The sequence below is a fragment of the Eurypyga helias genome, unplaced genomic scaffold (genome assembly GCF_000690775.1).
Source record: "Eurypyga helias isolate BGI_N326 unplaced genomic scaffold, ASM69077v1 scaffold986, whole genome shotgun sequence".
NCBI lineage: Eukaryota > Metazoa > Chordata > Aves > Eurypygiformes > Eurypygidae > Eurypyga > Eurypyga helias.
The window spans coordinates 26,675-49,163 of record NW_010254404.1 but is presented as its reverse complement, the minus strand read 5'-3'; the positions used below and the strand labels follow the sequence as shown (position 1 = coordinate 49,163).

The window sequence follows — 22,489 nt, the reverse complement described above, 5'->3', positions numbered from 1 at the left end:
TTAGACTTTCTTGTTAACAGCAGATTTTAAATGTTGGAAAGTTACAAGGAAATGTTTTCTCTGAAAATGCTATTTAAAGCACTCCTTAAGTTTGACAATTATTATTGCCCCTATAGAGAACTGAGTGTTCTACAGATAATATCAGCAAATGTTAAATATCATGTGCTAGCTCCATGCTATTTAAAGGACTTTTATGTTCCAGAGAACAATTCAGTTAAATTATTCAGCAATTCATAAAAACAAGCTACTGCTTTAGGGCTAACTCTCTCTGGACATTAGAGAAAACTCTTCACTTGAAGATCTATGCCTCATTTTCTGCCTCTAATTCATCAGGCTGAAGGGCCATTAGCACTTCCAAAAGAAGTTTAAATGAAAAAAATTTAAGTAATGCAGTCGGGAAAACAGGGCAGAGCAATTTATTCTAAGAAACAGACGAAGCAATTCAGTGTGAACTGGTGGTATTGGAGCACGAGGCAGAAAACATGGTTAAAGATACATCTGTATTTTATTGCTCTGCCTGCAGCAGAACTAATGACAATGATAATGTACTAGGAAGTATTGTTGGGTGGCTTCCTTACCTTATCACTCTCTGCTTTGCTATCAGGAATGATTTCTGACTGTTGCAATAAAATAGGAAGATGTGCTCTCATTACTGGCTCATGACTGACGCTGCTGACAGTAAAATGTTGCACAAACCTTTAACAAAAGAAAAGTTTTATATTCTTACAATCAAGACCAAAAGACTTCATTCATATAAATAGTTGGGAAATTACTAAAATAAGATTGTTAAAAAGTCAAACAGAGGCTTCCTAGGGATGAAGTAATTCATCACAGAACAAAAACATCTAGTATCAAGACAACCATTATTAAATAAGCAATTTTTAGATGAGTATCACATATACCAAAATATTTTTGTATTATTTCTGACAAAACTGCTCCCTTGGAAACAAAAATAATTTCTCACCTCTCTAATTCTGGAAGGGCAGCAGATATTTTCAGCTCCCTGTATCTTTCCCCAGAAGGAAAAGACAAGGCATTAAATAGCTTCTGAACACTGGAATGCCTAAAACAAATTAATGAATAGGTTAGTTAAAAAAAGAAACCCAGAAGTGTAACCAGATGGCTACATGGTAACTAGTACAAAAAAAAAAATTGTGCACATCCTTTTTGAATCATTATCAAAACCTTCAGTGATCGACAGCATTCTTCTGATTGTAGCACACACGTACTGCATAATTAAACTAGAGTAAGCAGCATGAACTTACAGTCTCTTTTGTTCCACAGACAGAAATTCTTCCTGGGCAACACTGAATGATAATCCTGAGTTTGTCTGGTTTTGCCACGAAGCGAAAACCTGGAACAAGCCAGACCTATGCATAAGTGTCATTATTTTGCAAAATTTGTTTTGAATTTGTTTAGGAATTGGTTTTGTTCACCTAAAAAAACAACCCCATGCATTTTAAGTAGCCAGTAAATATTTCACAATACTGGATTTGGTGCAAGAATACAAAGTATGGAAGAAGTCTTCACAGATCAGATTTTGTAAGCTTCTCTTTGGCTAGACTGGAACTGCTTTTAAAAGTAACTTTACTAGAATGGTCTAGATTCCCACCCAGACTCTGCAATCTTCATAGGTGGGAAAAAAATACTAGGAAAAAAATTTACCCACCAAAGTAACAGAAAAATTTACATCTATCTTTTAGTTACAACATATGCTATGTATTTATAGTCCAACTGTTTAGAATATGTCTCCTTTTTAACTACCATTGTAGTTTTCATGAGGTAAGATTGCCACAATCATTTCTAGAAAATTAAGGAAAAACTCTGTTCCTTTGCAAAAGAAAAGGGAGCCCTTTACTTCTCTAGGGAACAGCGTTTTGGCTCGCATCCTATTGCTCCAGCCAAGTCACATTAATATGAATGGCACTCTGAACCTAGAAATCAGATTCATACGAATCACGGTCATTTAAATGTTTGGTATTTCCCTTCTTTTAATAAGTAAAGGCAACAGCCATTGTCATATTTCACAATAATTTGCTGCAAGACAAAACAACGGGGGGTGAAAAACTGCTTTCCATTAACAAATCGGCATCTTAAACACAAGGGTACTGAGATAAAAACCATCAAAATAAAAAATTCTTTTATATTAACAAATGCAATATTGCTTGTGTAGAAGGATCCACACAACCAAATAAATAACCACTTTAAAACACACACAAGAGACTAAGGAAAATGCCTACAAGGGATGGAAAGAAGGACTGGTCAACAGAAAATTGTGTTCTTTAGAAGGCAAAGGGCTAGGGAGAAAGTGAAAACTCAGGTCAAACTGAGACAGAACTCGATGGAAATCAGTCATTTTTGTATGACTTAATGAAGACTTATAAAAAGATCTGCTATGGCATTAGAGAGGTCAAAGAAAACTAGAAAAATCAGTACATCCCAAAACCTAAGGAAGTTTTCCTCCCCTACCATTGAAAGTGAATACGTAAAAAGTGCTGTCCTGTCCTCCCAGGATCTGAAAACCAGATTCCAAGTCTGCATGCTCAAAATCTCACAAACACATCAATTCTGAGGAATTTCATACCCTCCGAGCTGAAGGAATAGGTAATTGCCATTCCCTGTTTCAAGGGGAGATTGGAATAATTAAAGCATAGATCCAGTAACTAAGGTATCATGCCATGGGATTGGAGAAAAGTAAAACTAGAACCTACATTTCAGTGAATCTTTGTAACAACAGGACTACAGAATGAGTACTGCGGCTGTGAGACTTCAATGGCATGCGGACTTTTAGGAAAAATTTTGGAGGAAACCAATAAATACCTGAAGGTCAATATTAACAAAAGAGAGTAATATATTTCCATGGCTTATACCATCAGGTACACTTGCTCTTATAATCTTCCTTCATTGGAGAAGATCTTCAAGAGAAAAGACATGTTTCATCTACTTGAACTTGAGCAAAGTAACTGATATGGTGCCAGATGAGAAACTGTTAACTGCAGAAACTTAAACTTGGTACAGAACTGTTCGGCAGAAAGCTAACTCAGAAGAGGACAAGTCTAAATAGCACTGGGAAAAGCAGAAGGCTCTGGACATTCGCCAGAGTTCCTTAGGGAATGCCCCAGGACACCCTTTGCAATGAATTTGGCGTAGACTGAAGTGAGCTGACAGCACTTTGGGGAACTCGTCCAGAAGACAGTCTACACAGCATTGAGATGCTTCAGAGAAAAGCAGATCTAACTGTGAGAATGGAAGAAACTGAAAGAAACATAGGAGGAAGAAAACTATGAACTCAAAAATGAGCACACAAACACTTCTAGAATCAGCTGGAGTATTAGTAGATCGCAAAAGAGAAAAGACCTGAAGGATTTTCTCCAAAAATGAGCACAATCCATTAATTCAAGGCAGCAGTGAAAAGCCAAGGCAAACCAAAGGTACCTCTGAACATTTTCAGGAGAGAACTATTATTGCCTCTGATGAAGGAAACATACCCCTCATCTCAGATAGTGCACACACTCTGGAAATCTACAGCCAAAAACCAGATCAAAATAAAAGTGTCATGACAATCAGAGGAAAAAACAACTTTTCATAGGCAAGATTAGAAAGGACCTGTTTTTATTTTACCAGGCCAGACCAGCCAGAAAGAATAGGTCTAAAATTTCTGAATACCTCAAGGATGCCTGCTGGCAGAGCAAAAGTTTAAAAAAAAAAAATACAACACCACCCAACAGATATGAACATAAAGATAATAAATTAATCTGAAAATTCAAAACCAAACGAACAAAAAATTCCCAACCACTTCCAAAGTGGAACAGTGGGAGGAATCTAAAAACTTAAGATAAAAAGAGGAGAAATTTGATGGTAATATTAATATTACCAGTGGGGACTATACTCTCTGAGCTAGGTGGTCTTTTCCCATACAGTGTTATGATCGCACACTAAAAGCCTTGTGAAGTCCTAAAATCTCCAGGCTCCTTTCCTCAAAAGTGCTATTGTTATAAAGTTTTGTTTATGAAAAGCCTCTGCATTACAATGCATGAAGCCAATCTACTTAGAGAATAATACAATGCCATATGGGATACTTAAAGACTTTAACAAAACTTCCCTAAGGATCACAATCCGAATGTGTCTAACCACAAAAAACACAATAGAACCTCTGCCACTACATACAATTGCTGTAGCCAATTATACACCAATGCTACATTTAAAATGCAACTACTAGAAAAACAAGCTTTTAGAGCACTCACTGGCTTCAGAAGACAAAATGAAAGCACATGGTGAGCATTAAATTTAACGAGCAACACAACCACTTAAAGTTTCTCACACATGTAAGGTCCTAAGACCAGGAGCAATCATCCTCCTGGGAAGGATTAGGAGAGTCTACATGGCAGGGCAGTCTGTGACAATCTCGAGTCTGCAAGGTAGATGCCATAGGTCTCAGACAGAATCCTGAGTTTCTGGTTGGAAAAGAGCCTCTGGAAGTTTCCAGACCCACCTCCTGCTCAAAGCAGGACTATTGCTGGCAGTGCAGATCAGCTCAGCCATCACTTTGTCCAGCCAAGTTTTCAAAATCCTCAAAGGTGGGGAGATTCACTGCCTGAGTGACCCGTTTCAGACACTGCACCAACTAACATTCAGTCTGAATCTTCAAAGCTGCAATCTAGAGTTACTGCCCCTTGTTACGTTATCTGCCACTACTGAAAAACTTAGCCCTAACAGTCCTTCCCTCCGATTTCATATAAGTGATAATCAGCCTTGAAATCACATCACCCATCTTTCTCAATATCCTCCATGAATTCCATCCAGCTTCATAGAGGTTTTCAATGTATTTCCTAACTTGTTGCTCCCTCAGTAGTAACTGCCCCTTCTCCTTTCTAAACTGTGCTTGTTCACAAGACATTTATGTAAAGATTTTGTTTGTGAAGACTGATGCAAGAAAGACCCTGAACTTTCACATTTCTTGTATTTATTTATCAGGTGACAAACTTGTGTGGCGCAACTAACACCAGAAATAACCAGATAAACTGGGAAAGGAGGAGTGTAAGACAAACATCAACAAATTCACCCTTGCCTCACATCTGAAACACAAAGAATAATTGTGTGGGTTCTTCCCCCCCCAAACCCAAACCAATATTTTTTCACTTCACCTGTGAATAAAAAGCTTTGTAAATCTTTGTTTTGGGGAAAAGTGCAATCATCAAAAAGTTGTCTCGGGTGTGGAATTCAATTGGTAGATGAGCAAGCAAGGAACTTTTGACATCTATGAAGAGAGCAGCAACAATACTGGTTGAATCCTAGAAAAGGAGGAAACAGGAAAAATTATAATTAACAGTTATTGAAAGTGGAAAAAAGAGGCTTAATACATTAAACAGATCAGAAGAGAACTACTGCAGTTTTAGCTAGGCACTCAAAGATCTCAACATTCGTTAGTCTGTGTAGTGCAGGTATGGAGCAGAACTATCAACTGCAGCCACTCAAAGCGTTCCACAGTTTCTACTTTGCAGCTATTAGAGATATCATAAGCTTTAAAGAAAGCATCTGAGATTGCTCTAAGCACCTAAGCTTTGTCTTGAAAAGAAAAACTTGTGTTTTAGTATCTACTCTCTTCACCAAAAACTAGACCTTTAGCCCTTTCCTCTGCTAACGCTTCCCAACAAAGCCACCTTCATCTACACTCACACATCTCCTCTGACACAAATACCAGATGAATAAACATCAGCTAGAGAGATTAAAAGGATGGCACGGTGCTATTGCAAACTTTTTTCTATACCATGCTCTTGAGTTTCTGATCTGAAAGGAACCATGCTGCAGTGAGATACAGCTATCAGGCCTGCAATTCAAAGGGTAGGTCACTTGCATGTTGGAAGTGTCCTGTTCTTCTCGGATTCTTAATGAGCGCAGGGCCTACTAAATCTACGGCTCCTTCACCTGAATTATGTCTTCACCAACAGGAAGCTGAAGAACTCAGGATCAGTCTCCCTCAGAAGCACTGACCTCAGGTTGTCCATTATTTTGGGTTTTTTCTAATAAAACAACACTAACCCTTAGTTCTCTCAATTTCAAGAGAAGCATTTATGTACAACTTCGCAGGATGCTGAAGTGCTTTATGCCCGAGCTTTAACTTCTAACTTTTTCCACACCGAAACATTAGAAATACATTAAAAGTCAGCAATGTGAAATAGCCCTAGAGATGGGGATTCCATTACTCAGGGTTCAAAACAGAAATAAAGGAACATCTATCTCTTTCAACAGAAGTGGGCGAAGCGCTCTACTTTCTAATTTTTTAGAAGAAAAAGCTCAAGTTGGGGAACACACACATAAGAATTGATATCAATTCAGAGACATTTGCAAACTCTTTGCTTACTGAGGGATTAATTATAAAAGTAATCCTGTCAAAGTCACTGAGGTTACTGAGGAACCTTTTAAAATGCTTTCCTAAAAGAGAAAGTGGCTTTTGGAACCACAGACCCTGGATTCTGCAGGGCAGCTTGCAGATTTCATGACTAGTGATTAAAAGGCCAACTCCTATGTGCATGTGAACTGTCCAGCAGAATGTGGTCCTCATCCTGGAAAATGTTTTAGGCTTCCACAAATTGAAAAAAAGGCAGAAGAGAAGCAGCAATAATCCCCATGGACATAAGGTTAAAAGAAAGCATTTCACAGTTTTACAAGATGTTAATGTTCTTGTGAAATCTAAGTATTACATTTGTTCACTTAAATAATGGCCAAAATGAATGCTGAATTCAGGTATTTATAAGCTGAAATACTTGGATCTTAAGACCTTAAAACCAAGCACATAGCACCTTAAGCTCTTTACAGTAAAGATGCCTGGATGCAATTTATTGAACAGCTACAGAAAAAAAGAAATAAACCTGGGAGTTTGGAGACTGGGTGGCAGCCTGTTGGGTTTTCTTTTATTCCCAGGATAGAATAATGTTGCCTGACTAAATGGGAGATTCACAGAATCACAGAACCGTTTGGGTTGAAAAGGACCTTAAAGATCATGCAGTTCCAACCCCTCTGCAGCATGAGTTGGAGGCAGAAGTGCAGACGTTTTCAGGTTATAAAGAGAAGCATCTAGCAGGCAACGTGATAAAGCTGCTCAGAAACTGTACTTTGCATCACTTAAAGTCCTTGTATCTTTTATTTTCATCCTAGCATTAAATCATCCTTTCTTTTCCATCAATATTGTTGTTGCAATAAACTTTCGGAAAAAGCAATTACCCTTCTTCTGTCACTTCTTAAAATCTTAAGCTCTCCACCCTTGTATTATGCCAAGTCAGTTGAACAATAAAATGCTTTCTTTCAAGGTTTAGCTTTACACAAAAATCTGGCATCAGTTCAAGAATGATAGCCAGGTCCCATAAATAGCTAGTTTTATGAAAGTGAGTGTCTTGACTCAAACAATAGAAGGAAGGTCAGTGTTAAAATAGCTTCTTAAACTACCAAGGGGCAATCTTTATGATACACAAGAAAAGGCAGCTAAGGTAAGATTCTCTTCACTGCTGTGTTTTCATCTCAATTGAATCACACTCTTCTATTGTATTTTACTGGTTTCCTCCATTATATGATGAAATCATAGCAACACAATGCTTTCTGGAGGTCACTAAACAAACGTGTAATACTGTACCTGAAGAACACAAACTAAAGGAAACAGATTTTTATTCTCCCCTCCCATCCCCCAGTGCTTAGGAAACAATAACCAACTGAAGTAATCTCTTTTCCATTCTGAAAAAGTGATAGTTAACCCAGCATGTGTCTACCTTGAAGAGGGGAAAAATAAAAAGCTGAGTTGCCGTCATTAACTTAACTCTCAATTCCCACTACTCCAGAAGACTAAACTACTAGCGTGGCAAGTTGGCCATGTGAAGGGATATTAAGTTCATCATAGGAATGGCAAAAGTCTACACCTAACATTTTGTCTTTCACTGTAATTACTCAGAATGTGTGTAATTACATGCAACGTGCCTCCCCTCCTCACTTCTCAGCTTGAGTAATGTGAACCAGACATCCCCTTCACCCTGTCAGTTACACGGTGCTCCACGACAGTAGACAGACACTGCTCGTGACCTCTCCAGAGATAAGGAGTACACTGCCATGAACATTTGGCTGTAGGTTAAATATATTTTAAATAGAAGACAGCATTTCACCCTCCAATACACCATATGACTTCACAGTGCCTTGCTCTCTCCATCACTTCAGACAGCTAAATGCTTTATGAATGCTACATTCTGCAACTTTCAAGAAAAATCTGTTTTCCACACTACTGTGACCACATTCATAACTCAGTCTAACACAAAATTCTCTCCTCCCTACAGTTTAGTTCATCAGTAATTGGTTAAGCTATCCAATACCACAAATGCAGAGATCTGCAGCAGACACACACACTTGTAAAACTAACTGAAATCAAAACTTTGTACTAGTATCTGACAGAAGTACTGTTAGAAATTAATAAAAAGTTTATGGCAGTAGGAACAAACAAAATACTCACCCCATCATAGAAAGAAATGGAATTCATATGGTTCTTTGAAATGGAAATGCTGCCATGATGGGGATCAGAAAATAGAATGCCATCTGAAAAGAAGTACAATTTGCCTACAATTTGAAAGAAAAACATTACATTAGGTATATGTCAATATTGCAGCATCATGTGACAAATGCCTCTTCTGAGGAAGAAATCTATGTTCTTGCAGAATTTTGTCATATTTAACATACAGTGCATTTGAATAAAGATTTGGCATAGTATCCAGACAGTGTTCGGAGCACAACCATTCAATTGTTCCCAGACCTCACTATCAAGGATGGGATCCATGACTGACTGGATTTGACTTAACCTTATTCCCTGGAGCTCACTTACCAAATATTCTGCGGCTTTTTTTTTTTTAAAGGAAAAAAATCCCACCGTGTTGAATTGCAAACTTGCAGAAATGTAAAACTGACAAGGCAAGAACTTAAGAAAACCTTACATCCAAATAACTGAAAATTCAAACATTGTAACACTACTGAAGTTGGTCAGATTTTCAGCAAATTGTCAACACATACCAGGCAGACAGTACAAAAAAGATCTAAGATGGCAGTTTTCCTTTCACTTCACCAAGACAATATTTCAAAGAGAAAATCCCTTTACCTGCAGACTTGCATTTTCTCTGGCATACAGAAACAACTGTAACTGCGCTAGGAATTTCCCTGGAAGCTAACAGTGACAGCCAAGAGACATGGCATTCCTTCTATCTCTGTTTTTCTTGCCATCTTACAGACACTTCAGCTCTTAACAAACCTGCATGATCAGGAAAAACAGCTGGAAAATGAGAAACAGCAAGGCTACAGGGTGTAACGGATACAAACAAAATCCCACCAAAGCTCTAGCAAACTGACATCAGCAAAAAGCTGATTTCTGACAGTCATAAAAAAGCCATGAGCAAATGACTAAGCAGAGGCTGCCAGCTGGACCTCTGCTACCAGTGCTGGACTATGCTTTAAAACCAGGATCACACCCCATACAGGGAAGCATGTGAGTCAGCAAAGGGGAAAGGTTAAATGATTTCTTTAAAGAAAAAAAAAGCATTACTCTGAGTTATGCTTCAAGAAAAAGCAAAGACAAGCAGCAAAGTACGTCACACATATAACTAAACATGACTGCACATCTACCTCAACCTATCACACAATGCTCAGAAGCAGTAACAAAAGAAACTAAGACGTTTTCCTCCTGAAATGGCAACTTAAAGTAAGGTTTTCAAAACTGTTCAGTATTAAGGCTTTGCTCTAATAAAGAAGAGCTTGATATGAAATCAAATCACCATACCTTGACGCTGATTTCAACAGTTACCTAAAAAACATATAGGCTCTATGAACTATGAATATTACTGGGCTAGTTCAACATTTAGTTGAATGTAACTGTTCTGTTGTGCTTTAGACTGAAGCTTCCAGTTAACAAAAATCGCACTGGAGAGACACCTACTATTAATTTGGGAAACAGTACCATCTCAAATTCAGAGTCCAAATTCAGGGACAACAGAATGGAAACAAAGCTATACATAACAACATAATATATATGTACACTACTAAACCTCTCCAAGATGTTCATTGCTGGTGCTTCCAGCGCTCAAAAAATTCAAGTCACAGCACAGGTATGTGCTTTCTATTGAGTGGTTGAGGAAGACAAATGCAGAATACAAGACTTGGAGTACATTTCTGTCAAATCTCACAGGATATCACACTTCACAGAGAATGTGTCAGTGGGGAACTAAAGGAAATCAGAGATATTAATTCTTTTGTGACAGAAAAACAAGCCAAAAAGTATTAATCCAGACTAAAACGCCTTCCTTTAACATGGAAGTCAGCAAATGATGTCAAGAACAACTTGATATACTACTTGTACATTTTCCACAAGTGATTAATCACAAAAGAGTGTATAATTAGCAAAACTGATTGTCTCAGTTACGTTCATCCTACAAAAATCCATAACACAAGAGTTTCATTAGCATACTAAGAAAAAGGTTTAACAGCTTGAAATTCTGATGCATTTCAGTCATCAATGTCTTGTGTCTTTTTACAGTAAGACACAAGTGACAGAGAGGGAAGATGAGCACCTATGTGACAGCAACTTTTTTCACCTAATCTTGCCAGACTACATAGCTGCAACCTCAGTAGAGCCCAAATTAGACCACAGCAAACTGTCTTGCTGTGTACGTGAAAGGTAACAAGATCAAGTTCATGTTCACTTGACGCCTAAGAAAATATCTTGCTTGTTGAAATGTTACATAATAGTCCTTATACCACCTACTTCAAACCCTCCATTCCCAAGAGTTATGGAAACATTTAACTTACAGATATTCCCAAAAAAGGAAAAGAGTAAATTACTCCATTGGGGCAGGCACAGCAAATTTTCACAATGAAAATAAAAGTCACCATTCTCTTCCTTTGTTATTTACTGGGTGAACCTGTGTCGACAGCATCGTATTTCAAAACAGATAAATATGTTGCTCTGCGTTAACATTCTCTCTTTAAAATCTGTTCAATTAAAGCAAAAGCAAGTTCTGCTTTTATTTACTTGCCTTGTACATCATCACTTATTCTCAATACTCTCTTTGCATAACTACAAAAACAGTAAAGCTAAAGATTTTCCCCTGAAGATCATCGTTATACTAAGCATTTAGATGTCAGATCTTACTTACTTTCTGTTGTACATCAGTACTGTAACAACAGTGCCTTCTCTGGACAGCAGAATATAAAAATATTGTGCCTTAAGAAACAGGTTTTGATTCAACAACTTCTATTTATTCTTCCATAAGTTTTCTCAAGGCGCATGAACACAAGGCTGCAGAGTGAGGGAAACCCCTCCCCACAGTCCTCCCAGATGGTCTTCAGCTGTATTATTGGGATATTCATGTTACTTAAGTTCTTAGAGGAAAAGGCACCAAAAGAAGAGGAATGATCTAAGACTGTTGCTAGTAATCTCATGTCAGAAAGCAGTAACTTGACTGAATCTGTAAAGGGCCAAGACTGAACATCTTTCTGTGATACAAGGCGCATCTGTGCTAATAAACAGAGGTTCCGGAGCAAAAATGACAATGGAAAAACCACTGGAACAGCATGTCAGTTCCAGGAGGCAGCTTTGGTAGGAGCAAAGAACACAAGGCTGTAAATAAACTTAGACACAACTCATTCCAATTACCTCCTGCATCACAGACAGCGTATCACGTTGCCTGAAAGGTACTTATTTGCCTTCACTTCCTGAGCTGAGAGCCCATGGCATACTGTCACTACTGTAGTGCCCAATCTTTCCAACCAGATGTTCACAGAGGTACAGAAAAAACAGAAAACATGGCACACCATCCACTAAAGATGGAAGCTGTCAGTTTGTGTTTTCAAACTTTAACTATGGGAGAAAGTAATCTCTCAGGTCTGCAGAGACTCACTCTCAATCATGTGAGGCGAGTCCCACATGCCCCAAAAGCAAGCTTATGGTTCTGATAGGAATCTCTCTGCTAGGGTTGTAAGTTTCAAGCAGAGATTGAGGACAAAAAAAGTAAAAATGGAGTTTAACAAGAGGAAGTCACAAAGACAAATGGAAAGCAAGCTAAAGATGATGTCTTAGAATCACAGACTGGTTTGGGTGGGAAGGGACCTTAAAGACCAGCCAGTTCCAACCCCCCTGCCATGGGCAGGGACACCTTCCACTAGACAAGTCAGCATAGGTATGCTTATCAGAGGGGTAAGTGCCAGAAACTGTGCATCATTCATTCTTAAAAAAATAAAGTAGACCAACTCGATAAATACTTGGGGGGGGGAAAAAAAAAAAAACCCAAAAACAAACAAACAAAAAAACACACAAACATCTCACCTTCTGCAGGCATGGACTGTGGATTGCTAGAACACATGTACGCTCCATCACCTCCAGCGAGTAAAGTGCCCAGAAAAGATTTGTCTTCCTAAAAAGGAAAAAAACAAACAGCAATATCACACACTGCACCACGGACTGTGATCAAGGCAAGAATATTTTCTCATGCTTTTGCTTCAAGAGAAAAGATTTTTATTTTTAAACAGCGTCTGTCAGAACTTTTACTAGAGTTTTAAACTGCGTTGATACAGAAGAACTAGTGAAAGACAGCATGTCAAGAGCATAATTTTTAAAAGCACTTCCCCCCAGCTTTTGGTTTTGCCAGCAGTTATTAAGTTACAAGTTATTGTCACAACCACAAGGCATAGCTTTTTGTTTTTAGATTGTCAATCTACTGAACTAAAAGTATATTACAGGAAAATAAATCTATTTGTAATGAAGATTTCTGGTAACCACAAATTAAACCACAAATGTGAAACTCATGTGGTTTAAGATGTTCCCAGATCCCAAATTCTTTTCTTTTTCAGAGTGCTTAAAGTGTTTTTCTTAGACATTTAGCATGGTAATTAAGTTAAAAGAAAGTTGCATGTAGAACAACATTGAGTTTTGGGGTTTTTCTTGAAACACGTGAGCTCCATGGGTAATACTTGGGGAGATTTCCATGAAATCATGGCTTTATTAGAAGCCTCTTTGCTCTTGGGTTTTGTCATTCTTTGAAATAAAGAAAACCTCAAACTTTTACACACAATGTATTTTTTTTGTAGGTCAAGGATTGTAAAAGACAGAGTAGAATAGGGAAGTCTTTCGTAGAAGAGCAGTAACAAACAGCATAAAAGCAAGTTTTACTAGCAGCTGAGATTTTGTGAATATTGGTTTTTGAAAACGTAATTTTTATAGTTTAAGAAATGGGTTTAATTTTACCTTCAATATTTGCTGTGCCTTTTCAGACAGTTTCACATCACTATCTTCAACCTGTAGCCAGAAACAATTTCCATTTGTATTGTTAGTATATAAAGCAAGTCTAACATTGCCTAAGTAAATAGCATTAAAGATGATCCAAGGCAAACAAGAACCTTAGGTTACACAGCTACAGTCTGGAGACCAGAGCGCTTCAAAGACAGCTTTGTGCTCTTCAATACTGCGTTACCATGGGACTGAAATAGTTCCTTGAAACACATTCAAGGGGATACCCCCCCCATTAAATTGTTTTAGAGAATAAAATAGTATTGTATAGACACAAAATAGTGTATCTCGCTCAGTCTTATTTTTTATTCAAACATTTCAGAAGTCTGGGTTGCCAACTGGCATAATTCTGTCCAACTTTATTACATCCATTGCAATTACACCTCTAACACCATAGAGTACATTACAGGTCTTTCTGCTGGGGCAGGCATTTAAGCGACCTAAAGTGTCCCACAGAAAACAGATTTTTCAAAAGTCACACTGTGTACTTGAAAAAAAAAAACACCCATGGCTTTACACAGCTAGAAAACTGAAGTGCTGAAAATGAATAATTCAAAGCTTCTGTTATAAATGGAACCATCAGCCTGTTTCCACTTACTAGTTTTCCACTTCATGTCCAAAGTTAAAAATCAAAATTAATATTATGTTTCAATGTTCAAGCTCCATATTTTTCCCTTCATACATCCATACTTGTTATAACAAGTTTTCGTTTGTGAATCCATTTTAATAGAAAAAAACCCTCAAATAATTTTTGATGTACTAACCAGCCAAGAAGCGTATCTTGGGATAGCTGCAGTCAGTATTATGTGGCTGGTTTCTGAATTAATGCTGCCATCTGCAGGGAAGTAAATGGAAAGCAAAGCAGTGTAATACCATCAGATTTAAGACGGTTCAACAAGTTACTTTTATGACTTGAAATTTCTCTAGGAAATACGAAAGTTTGCTCATTAATTTAAGGACTTCTTAGTGTGTAAGGGAAGCTTCACAGCATACAAGCTCCCAGTCTTCTCATGCTCTAACATACACAGAACTGCTATACAATACCAAAAAGAAATCCTGCCTTTATTGTGGTCGTAGTATATGCCTTTTACACTTCCTTATCTCGTCCAGCTTCTTCACCTACAGCTACATATTTCCCTTTCACTCAGCTCTTGCTTGTGACCTACCCCAATTTAGAAGCCCGAGATTTCTGCTTTTGAGGTTGGACTGCTAAATCTAAGCTAATGGTTATAATTACCATTACAATGGTTTCTTTCTTTTCTCTTCTCCCCACCAAATCTCACAGTCAAAACCTCACAGCCTGACTGGATACCAGAATTCATAAATATTGTTCAGACCACCTCAATAACTACGTTTCTTTGTCACAAGTAAACAATCTGGAAAACATGCACTTGTCTGAAATTATGGAAATTACTCAGTATCCTGTATTTTAAATGAAAGGCCGTTCAAAAACAAGCTTTCTAAAAATCATATCCTTTAGTTTTTATTTTATTCCTTCCAAATAAAAAGCAACTGAATTGAAAACAGATTGCATAAAATGAGCATTATAAAAGTGATGGAAGAGATCTGTTTGCGTTTCCTCAAACAACAGAAAACATTCACCAAGACTGAAGAAAATTTAGGAAGGGTAGTATTACACTTGAATTTTTACACCTCAGCTCTGCTGTATCACAAGGCAGCCATAAAGCCTAAAGTGAGTTTAGAGAAACTGTCTTTAAAGTTAAGACATTCATTACTAACAAGCTAAAATCTTCAAGTTTTTTAATTAACTCAAAGGCTTAAAACCATAATGGCAAGAGTAGTAAAAACCAGCAGAAACCCTTTTGCTATTCCACCACCACAAAGTTAACAGAATGATAATGTCATTGTTAGAATTTACAATGGTTACCTTTTTCTTTGACTTGTATCTGTGATGTTAGAAATGACTCTGAAAAGACAACAGATCCCAAGCATCCTCTTTCTGTGAGCAAGTCTGGAATATCAAATACCATCATGGACGCCTACAGCAATCAAACAGTGGGACAGAAAGGGAGAGAAAGCAGAATTTGAAATATTTCAATTGAGGCAGCAAACTCCTTATGCTTTAAGCCTCCTAGAACACAATACTTCTGTATTGTATGTATTTATGTAATATCTGTATTATATTCTGAAAACTACCTCAGTTTCAGCATCTGAAATCTACCTCATCTCTCCCCTTACATTTGCATTCATACAGATTAAAAAAACACCCACCCAGCATGCCCCATAAAAAAACCACTCGAAATCTATTTTCTAATAAAATGTATAATCAGAATACTGAATGGCTTACCGTTTTAATCAAAGACAGGCTATCCTCACTATGTAATGGAGTAATTCTAGAGCAACAACGATAATTAAATATTTAAAGGTTAGAACATTTTGAGTGACTTCATAACAGCCAAAATTGTATTTCATTTTAAAATAAACTGTTGTTTTTGTAGGCCATTTCAGTCATTTAGACAGCATGGAGATTAAAAAAAGGACCAACTTGTTATATCGACTAAGTTAAAAGCACAGTTTTAAAAGGAAACTCTTAAAGGGCTCATGCTGCTTCTACTCATTAACAGTTAATAAAAGTGGTCTGCCCAGTTGTTTTAGATTTTTTAAATGTTTTTAAGATTCCAGAGAATTACAGATATGAAACCATTAAACTGTCTCAAACACAAAAGCATTTAGTACAATTTTAATGAAATAATAAAAAGCAAGGTTTTCTCAGAACTTTCAAGACAAGAAGAGTAAACATTACTGTATTAAAAACACTAAATTAATAACAAGTAGTATAAGACAGTGACACAAACCTTCCATGATTATTCACAGCCTGAATCTGGAAAGCTATTTTGGAGCTGTAAAACAGAAATTGTAATGGTGAGAAAATGTGGTTTATACTTCTACTACATGTAAAAAATACACAGTAATGGATTTGAAGCTAAATAACTGCTGAAGTGATTTTAAAAAGGAGGAAAAAACAAACTCTATAATCATCATGATTTAAAAAGCTTGAATGCATTATGAAAGTCTTGGAATTTGGCAGTCACACAAGTTCAGTTTAAAATTAACATTTGGTGTATTTTTTCCCCCAAAAGAAACTAATGCCTCAACACAATACATCAACCAAAGAGTATTCGAAAATACATACCGTAACGCAGTTTTAAGTTCTGTTAATTGAAGAGTATCTAACACAGACATGAGCATCTGCTCTGCTACCTCCTTTGCCTAAAAAAAGGAAAATCAACAATAAAACATCTTCTACCATACTTCAAAATCACAGCAACTACGGGAGCACCCGTACAATAAACAAGAGACCATATACTAAACAATAACACACTGATGCACCAGGCTAAAATTTGTTCTTTCACATAGCTGATTTTCCTTACTATGTGGTTAGGAAAGTTCATGGAAGATGGAAACACAATTGTAGATGGATAAGATCAAATATACTCTGAAATTTCTCTTTTATAAACAGAATTCAGAGAGACTGGTTGGAGGCCACGGTATTCACTGCATGAACGTTACACAGTTGACCAAAATGTATTTTTTTTAAATTTTGAGTTGCGTGTAATCTTATAGTGCAAGCAATCCAAATCAACAGTTACAATGTACAGAATTGGTGCTTCATTTACCTTGGATTCAGTGGAAGTTTTAGCATAGCACTCAATGCCAGCAAGCACAGCCTCTACAACAGCAGTATATATTTGCGACAACAGCATACTGAAGAGAAATACAAACACAACATTTACTAGACAGATAAGAGTTTTCTCCTCATCTGTTTAAAGGGGCAGTTTTCCTCTTACAACACAGCTCCCTTATATGGAAGGGGTCCTTGTTCAAATAAGCATAGAAATAGCTTTATACTTAACCTTTCAGCTTAGAAAGAAATAAATCAGAGCAAGTAAATTGCTCAAATTACAGAATAACTTAGGAAAATGAAGACCACTCTTGGCACAAATGTACCCCCGTTCTCCTCAATCAAGGAAAAAAAAACCCAACCCCAAAACATTTTATTGTTGACTTTCACTGGAGTTGTGTTGAGGATCACAACCTAAATATTCCTTAAAATAGAATGGTAGCCCCATGTTCTGCAAAAGCAAAACTGGAAAAAAGAGGGAACTGACTTCACAGACTGCCTTGTTCCAAAAAACATCAAGAAAAAAAAAAACACTACCAAATGAGTCACCACAACCTTCTAAGCACATCTACATCACAGCCTAGTCTGATTCCCTGCTTAAAAGCGAAGTGAAAGAATTGTACTGAAATAAACAAAGATTAGGTGAAGCCAGAAGCGACTTAGTGACTGACATATTTATAGCTCCAGAACTATTGAAAAAAATATCTTTGCCCAACTAAGAAACGTCAGCCTCTGTCTTCCAACTACACTGAAATAAAAAGATAAGTACATCTACAAAACAGTCTTACTTTGCCAAACTAACTCCTCTGCAACTGCCAGATTTTGAGAGAGAGAAGACACAGGGAGGAAAGAGAAGGTTACAGCATTTAAGCCATATGCAAAGCATTCCTGAAGGATGGAAAAAAGCATCTGAAGCTCCCAAATATGGCCCAACATGTGAGAACCTTAAAATATACCAATGCTTGTCTTTGACTATCATCCTCATCAGCCCTAAGAGATTTTTAAAAACAAACTATTTTTCGGGTTTCTTTCATGTCATTTCATATACTACCGCATGCATTTCATTTATGTTTCCAGCACATGCTCAATACAGGAAAGGCATTTAATTCTTCCTAACTCTGTCACTGTTCCTATTTTCACTCAAATTCAAATGTATATTTGCAAGAAAACACCTCACAGTGGACTGTACTTTACATTAATATCATAGAATCATGGACTGATTTGGGTGGGAAGGGACCTTTAAGACCATCCAGTTCCAACCCCCTGCCATGGGCAGGGACACCTTCCACTAGACCAGGTTGCTCAAAGCCTCATCCAGCCTGGCCTTGAACACTTCCAGGGGATGGGGCATCCACAACAATATGCTATAGTATCTCTTCTTCCTATTTGAAAATTTTAACATTAACAGAAAATGGTATTTACTTAAAAAAAATAGATAAAAATACAAAGTTTACCCCAGTGATTCTAAATCTACACAGTTTATAAACTCCAGCCAATCTGCACTCAAGGTTGCAGTTATGCTTCCTAAGTACAGCCAAATTTGGACTGAATAGTGCTCACAAAATATTTTTCCATTTTTCATTTCATTGGAAAACATTGACAAATACAAGAGACAATTGTGGAACCCCGCTGCACATAATTCTGAAACCATGAGGACAGGATTTCCAGAAAAGCTAATTTTGTTGTTATTGTTGAAACTAGATTATTTGATGCAATACAGGGATGCTTCCAAGAAAATATTATTCTCATAAAAAATACTGCTTCTACCAATACACCTCTGCTTTCCTTAGAACCCCTCTAGCCATCTCTGTTAGAATTGTATTTAGTACAAAGCCTCTTATAAATAGGACAAGAAATATCCTATATGTAGAATAGAAAGAAAGAGATTCTTTATGTAGAACATACAGGTAAGCAAGATTACCTGTCAAAGTCAGCTTTACTATAAAAAAAAAAAATCAACACTGCTGCTCAGTCTAGTAATTTCACTTTTATGCCAGAGAACCATATCAGAATTATCAAAAGTCAAGAGTCCATGAAAGGTCACCACTACCAGATCCCTCTGACCCATCTTTACTATCTCACTAACCTGCCATGCAGGCTTGCAGACTGCTCTGCTGCAGAAGCAAGAAGAGGTTCCTAAAATTATCCTAATTAGCAAAGCAGGCAAAATCTCTAAGGAAAGGTCTGGTTTATCAAGATTGAGAGCAGTACCAAAGCAGGCTATCTACCATGTTCTTAAAGCTTGACAAGTATCCACAACATGCAGAGAAGTGCACATCAACACAGATAAACAAAGTGTTAATTCTGTGAAGGTCAAAAGGCCCAGAAACTTTGTAGCTTATTAACAACAAAAATCAGAAGTTAACTTTTATCTGCCCTTTAACACGGTGAAATTGCTTTGCAAGTTTGAGTGTTCCCTGTCGGCATTTTCACTAACCATTATAAATCTTACATATTGTTTAGCTTAATGAAACTAGCCTAAAAAATTACCTTATCTATGGGACATGCTCCCATCCAGTTATATATACTTTCCACCTGAGCGTACATGAAGTACATTTTAAAGTGATTCAAGTAAGTGTTGAGATAAAAAATTGTTCTTAAAATTTAGGCAAAATTTACTAATATCTCCTCTCCTACATCGCTGCAGAGCAGATGGGAACACTAACAGTTCCTAGTTTGCTCATTGACATCCTCCGAGACCCTCTCACTTTCATGTTATTCGAAATAAAAACGTAGCTCTAACATACTACCACAAGGTAGAAAGAGTTAAGAGATAAAGAATAATAAAAAGTTGGCAGCTTACACTTGTTCAGCTTGCTTGTGCATCTCATTGTCATTTCCTGTATTAAAAACAAAAATGTTTGGTTTTAACACTTTTAGAAGCTTTTACACAGAACTTCTCGGGCATAATATTTCTGCTGCATATCTTACAACATTTATCCAGTATTTTAGATAACTGCAGCTTGTTGGTAGATTTAGAAGAGCAAAGCACAGGTTAACTTGTTTCAATGCACCAGTACTAGAGCCAAGGCTAACAGCTGCACTCCCTAAAAAGAGCTGCATTGGGTCAGAACCAAGATCTCTCCTACGCTGTATCCTGTCTTCTAAAGTGGCCATTCCTGGATGCCTAGGAAAGAGAACAACTACAGCAAACATATGCTACAATTCCTTCTGTTTAGCAAGCCTCCAACCGTTTTCTCCTCATATACTTTCTGAGCTGGACATGGTTTCAAGATATACAGTAACCCTAAGAAGACCGACTCACGCAGCCATTTAAAACAGGTAAGAAAGTTGGTTTTAATTCTTATTAGGGAAGACAGCTATTATAACACACTATATTGGACCCAAACCAAAGGCTAAAGGATAAAAGTCAAAGAATTTTCTTTATCCTTTTAAAAAGCCTCTATTCTTTTTTTTTATTAAAAAAAAAAAAAGGCTTATTTGACAACAACCACTGATCAATAGATTTTGGGGGAACTTATTCTATCAACCTGAATGGAACACACTTAAATGTTTTTCTGGTACTTGTAAGAGCCTGAATACTCAGGAGCTCTCTACCTTCACACTGCATTCCAACGCAAGTGCCAATACACTTCTTGACCTTTGAACCATTATTTGTGAATATCTGAGATTTTCGCACATGAACGTAGGATGTGCAATGGAACAAAATTCTGCTATGACTTCATGAACTGGCTACAAAAAAAATCACACAGTATCTACCACTCCATGGTCTAGTGCTCATAAAGCAATCAGAGAATCACAGAGTGGTTTGGGTTGGAAGGGATCTTGAAGACCATCCAGTTCCAACCCCCTGCCATGGGCAGGGACACCTTCCACTAGACCAGGTTGCTCAAAGCCTCATCCAGCCTGGCCTTGAACACTTCCAGGGATGGGGCATCCACAGTTTCTCTGGGCAACCTGTGCCAGTGCCTCACACCACCTTCTCTGCGAAGAATTTCTTCCTGATGTCCAATCTAAATCTCCCCTCTTTCAATTTAAACCCGTTACCCTTTGTCCTGTTACTACAGGCCCTTGTAAAAAGCCCCCCACTCCCAGCTTTCTTGTAGTCCCCTTCAGGTACTGGAAGATTGCTTGAATCAAAACCATCTTTTAATTGCTAGAAGTTCTACATCATAAAGAGAACTGCTTTAAAGTACTGCTTGGTACTCTTAACATACTTACCCAGAAAAGCAATGTGAGTGGTTCCAAAAAAATAGGTCCTTGAACAAGCCAGAGGTCCCTTTGGAGATACACACTGCACTACCTAGTTGTCAGTATTAATGAGATACAAAAAGACCTTAGTAAAAAAAATTGGTGCAATAATTAACAATAAGCTAAGTTCCCTTAAGTCTTCTAACCACTGACATACTACAGGAAGTACACAACACAGACTTAACTGGATTTTTAAAAAGCAACTTACGTTTTTGAAGGTATATTTCACTTTTGACTTGACCTGAACGGTTGAAAGACTTTGGAAAGGAGATGAGCTCTGACTTCCATAAGCGTTAAGCATGTATTTTCAATTTCCTATGTCAACTGCTCTTTTCATGAAGAGGAAAGTGTGTCAGGTTCCCATAACTACTCTTGCATTTGGTCTTATTTACCATTTCCATGACACCCTATTAAAACAGTATCACCTGTACCTATAAATTAACCACCTTTTGAAGAATAATGTCAGTATCTGAGGACAACAGATGGGGCCAGTACTACATCACAAAAAAAAAAAACAACTTGTAGTAGTTTCATTTTGAAAGATATCAAAGGGATATCAAAGATATCAAATGGGAATGTTAACAAGGGAGAAAAAATAAAATTGAAAGTGTTTTTACAGAAATAGAGTCAGAGCAGCAAATGGAGGGTGAGATTTCACCAGGATGCTAAACCAAGCCTTTCTCAGGCCTTCGACACATGCAACGTGTCCAGAACACCCACGTCCATCCATCCCTAAGGCAGCTATGCATGAAATGTCACAGCTAGATCATAAAATCATTCCCTCAGTCATACGCTCACTCCACAATGACCTGTACTCAACCACATCCATCTCCTCAACAGCACAGACTTTGGACTCGCACAACTGACGGACACTCCCAGAGCCCATGGAGATCGGCTAGCAGGGAGAACTACACAACGCAATCTGCACGCTACCTCTCCTCCTTCGCTGCGAGTTACCTTCTTGATGCACCCAGCCCAGCCAGCCAGAGGATCTCAACTCCCTGGGGTCGCTTCCCCAGTTACGTCCCCTGCGCGGCAGCGCAACAAGCCATCGACCTCATCATATGTTTTAAAACTAAGCTTATACTTGAAAATGGAAACAAGTTAATCTTACAACTTGATCTTAACATTCTTCAAACACCAGAAAGATTTTTCAGTTTCATTAACTGTTCAGTTGCTGAAACACACACTGAAATTTGGATACACATAAGTATCCTTCCTCTATTCACAAAGTCATTATCAAAACAAGTGTCTCTGCATTTCTTTAAGAAATGGCTGAACAATTATTAAAATAAAATCTGTGCATCAGAGTTAAGTACATCATATGCTACCAA

At 37.5% G+C, this 22,489-nt stretch overlaps 1 protein-coding gene across 1 annotated transcript in view; it reads right to left on the bottom strand.

Annotated features, from left to right (window-relative positions):
• The window catches only part of LOC104510631 (chromosome unknown open reading frame, human C20orf194), a gene marked incomplete at its 5' end in the record, with an annotated part of 59,974 nt that overhangs the window by 19,785 nt on the left and 17,700 nt on the right, over nucleotides 1–22,489 (bottom strand). Inside the window, 15 exons of the mRNA XM_010152947.1 lie at nucleotides 579–696; nucleotides 965–1,063; nucleotides 1,266–1,354; nucleotides 5,145–5,291; nucleotides 8,489–8,592; nucleotides 12,341–12,428; nucleotides 13,259–13,309; nucleotides 14,065–14,135; nucleotides 15,189–15,300; nucleotides 15,609–15,654; nucleotides 16,117–16,161; nucleotides 16,455–16,531; nucleotides 16,939–17,026; nucleotides 19,747–19,783; nucleotides 21,126–21,207. Coding sequence (XP_010151249.1) covers nucleotides 579–696; nucleotides 965–1,063; nucleotides 1,266–1,354; nucleotides 5,145–5,291; nucleotides 8,489–8,592; nucleotides 12,341–12,428; nucleotides 13,259–13,309; nucleotides 14,065–14,135; nucleotides 15,189–15,300; nucleotides 15,609–15,654; nucleotides 16,117–16,161; nucleotides 16,455–16,531; nucleotides 16,939–17,026; nucleotides 19,747–19,783; nucleotides 21,126–21,207 — 1,254 coding nt within the window. The remainder of the gene's footprint in view (nucleotides 1–578; nucleotides 697–964; nucleotides 1,064–1,265; nucleotides 1,355–5,144; nucleotides 5,292–8,488; nucleotides 8,593–12,340; nucleotides 12,429–13,258; nucleotides 13,310–14,064; nucleotides 14,136–15,188; nucleotides 15,301–15,608; nucleotides 15,655–16,116; nucleotides 16,162–16,454; nucleotides 16,532–16,938; nucleotides 17,027–19,746; nucleotides 19,784–21,125; nucleotides 21,208–22,489) is intronic.